This window comes from Oncorhynchus gorbuscha, linkage group LG03 (genome assembly GCF_021184085.1).
Source record: "Oncorhynchus gorbuscha isolate QuinsamMale2020 ecotype Even-year linkage group LG03, OgorEven_v1.0, whole genome shotgun sequence".
Classification (NCBI taxonomy): Eukaryota; Metazoa; Chordata; class Actinopteri; order Salmoniformes; family Salmonidae; genus Oncorhynchus; species Oncorhynchus gorbuscha.
In genome coordinates, this window is record NC_060175.1 from 19,849,852 (window position 1) to 19,852,700 (window position 2,849).

General features: G+C 38.9%; 1 protein-coding gene across 1 annotated transcript; it reads left to right on the plus strand.

The window, feature by feature from the left end:
* Positions 1–239: 239 nt before the first annotated feature.
* LOC124018768 (cytokine-like protein 1) lies at positions 240–2,621 on the plus strand. Its single transcript, XM_046334129.1, has 4 exons — positions 240–944; positions 1,034–1,078; positions 1,451–1,597; positions 1,912–2,621. Exons 1-4 carry the CDS (start codon positions 804–806, stop codon positions 2,014–2,016), a joined length of 438 nt encoding a protein of 145 aa, XP_046190085.1. The 5' UTR covers positions 240–803; the 3' UTR covers positions 2,017–2,621.
* Positions 2,622–2,849: the final 228 nt, after the last annotated feature.

Genomic DNA, 2,849 nt, shown 5'->3' on the forward strand with positions numbered 1-2,849 from the left:
GGAGAGGAGCCACCGTCGGTGGAAGTCGTGACGTTCCCCAAATTAATATAATTGGTTCAGAGTTTGTTTTGATATTTTAACCTGCATGTCGTGATCAAGTTTGTTGGGGGACAAAATACATTTTCGCGAATCTGGTATGGTGTTAGTAATGCTATAAAGTTGGCTGCCAACAGCTATATTAAATCCAAAATAAGAAGAAACCAGAGGAAGGAGAGAGATCAATAAAACGGTAAACCGAATTCCTTTCTCATCTGTGGATGAAGTGTCGAAGTAGACGACCTTGTACATTTCGTGTGAAATAACAACCCAATGGTTATTTCACACGAGAAATTAGCTGTCAACAGCAAGCTAGCTAGCTAAATTGCGATAATTGTTTAATGCTTTTTCACCTGTCCCCAAATTAATATAATTGGTTCAGTTTGTTTTGATATTTCAACCTGCATGTCCTAATCGCTTCTGGTGTGGGTGAACAAAATCAATTTGCATTTTTGGTTAACAATATATGCATTAATACATTTTGATTGTTACAAAATGGGATGATGCACTTTGTTGCGCATCAAAGTGTTATTTGTCGTGTATCTGTTTTGACACGCAAAGACCCAAACGGCGTATCATATTCCATACACTTGATTCCAAAATGTATTGAAGAGTGAAATATTTTTCTTCGACGTCATCATCACTTTTTTTTCGGTCCAACTATAATCTGCAAAGGTGCTGGGCGAAGCACACTCGTGTTGTAAAGCTCTTACCTAGTTGCCTAAACACAATAAGCTTGTTTTCACCGACGCAACAACGGTTGAAAGATGAGACTCGCACTTTTGTTGTGTTTCTTCAGTTTTATTTGGTTGGCTGACTGTGCACCGCCGACATGCTATTCCCGAGTGCTCAGCTTGAGCAAGGAAATAATAGGCCTTTTGGGAAAACTACACAATTATCATCGCACGGTGAGCTATTCCAAATTACATTATTGATTTGATAAAACAGTTTCCTAATGTATCCAAATGATTTCTAATTGTAACTTTTTCTGTTGCAGAAAACATGCGTTGAGATTCTGCCCAAGATGTTTCTGGATGTGCAAGTGAGTTGTTATAGTTCAACATCATCCTGTTGATGTGAACAAAAGGTTGATTCTCAAACGTCAGTATTTAACAAATGTTTGACAGTGAACCTGCATCATATTTGATGTCTCATTAGGTTATGTTGCAGCAACTGTAATGAGTTGGTGATGCAATACCTACGTTTGCCATAGACTAGAAGATGCATACATTCCATAATGTTGTTGGATGCCAACAAAAGCTTAAAAACATATCTGGCCAATTGATTTAAATTCATATAAAAAACATTGTTTTACCTCAGTAACTGAACCTGTTTATGTGAAACTTTTTCATTCAAAATAGTAGAATATCCATTGAGCTATAGGATTTACAATGCCATTATTATTTCCCTATAGAATTCGTGCATCAATACCAAGCTCCGTGACTTCCTCTATGTCATGGAGAACCTTCCTACACAGTACTGCAGAGAGCGACCCAGGATCGTGTTGTTGAAGCAGAAAGTCAGCAACCTGTACAGAATCATCAACAGAATCTGTTATCGGGTATGTCTGCTCAGCTCTGCAGAGGAATGAACCATGCTGTCTCTCATAGCCAGAATCATTATTTTTTTAAGAAGAAAAAAAGGTCTGTCATAGCCTACTCTGGATGTGGTGCAGGGAATAACTAGCCTGGTTCCAGGTCTGTTTGTGCTGTCTTGCCAACCGTTATATAACGACAATGACCACATGAGTTGGAGCAATTCTGATAATTGCTTCTGTAATTTATTATCTGTCGACATTTCAGTCAGCTGTGCATCCGCATTCTGCCGTTGGAGATGTTGTGTATGCCTTAGTGTGACTGTTTGACCTCCCCACAGGACCTGGTGTATTTTACAGATGACTGTGAGGCCATTGAGACTGGCCAGAGTACCCCTCACTACAGAGAGGACAGGCTCCAGATGCTGGTGGAAGAGAAGAGATGAGCCCATCCAGAGACAAACACGCATACACAGGAATATAATTGTGAAGGCATGTAAACTCTGTTTCACTCACACACACACACACACACACACATACATAGCACCACACACAACTGTAGCTAAAAAAAACATGCCAACATAGTTTAATTTCTAACCTTTAAAGATTAGAGTTTTTTGGTCCAAGTAAGGTCTCATGTTAGATGGCATGTTACTGGTTACATTTCAAATGGAGAACTTTCCACAGGAAATTAGCTGAATACCAGCTATTCTGATAAACCTTTTATCAGAATAAACCAAAATGTTTGTGTGCCTCACTTACCGCTGCTTACCTACCACACTGTTCGAAAGGCATGCCTTATTTATCCAATAAATCGTGTATGTTTCCATAACTCTTCATACATACCGAGGTCCCAGCTCGTACATCCCTGAGAAAAGATTGATTACCTCATGCTGATTGTATGACTAGGCCTAGTCTTTAACCTAAACTCTAGTAATGTATCTTGTTCAGCTATACTTAATCATGATTGCATTTTCTTGTAATTGGTGCAGTAGGCTATACATATGTGTATTAGTTATATGTATGTAATAAAACAACTTTTTTAATGCTCGTGAGCTTTCAAATATGTTGTGTGAGTAGCAAGCACAATTGCAATTGATTGCAACCATTCGCTACCATGTCTCAACTTTACCTGTAAATAGTGGTTGTTTTGCCACTCGGACAATGTTTCTCAGACTGTTAGGATTCAAAAAAACGTAACGTTTCTCGCAGAGATGAAGTCAAGACTCTAGAGACCCATACTATAGATCAGACCAAGACAGTTAAAATGGGGGGGGAA

Coding starts and splice junctions, on each gene's coding strand:
- LOC124018768 (XM_046334129.1), top strand. CDS start 804: ATGAGACTCGCACTTTTGTTGTGTTTCTTCAGTTTTATTTGGTTGGCT. Junction 945..1,033: donor TACACAATTATCATCGCACG/GTGAGCTATTCC, acceptor TTTCTGTTGCAG/AAAACATGCGTTGAGATTCT. Junction 1,598..1,911: donor TCAACAGAATCTGTTATCGG/GTATGTCTGCTC, acceptor ACCTCCCCACAG/GACCTGGTGTATTTTACAGA.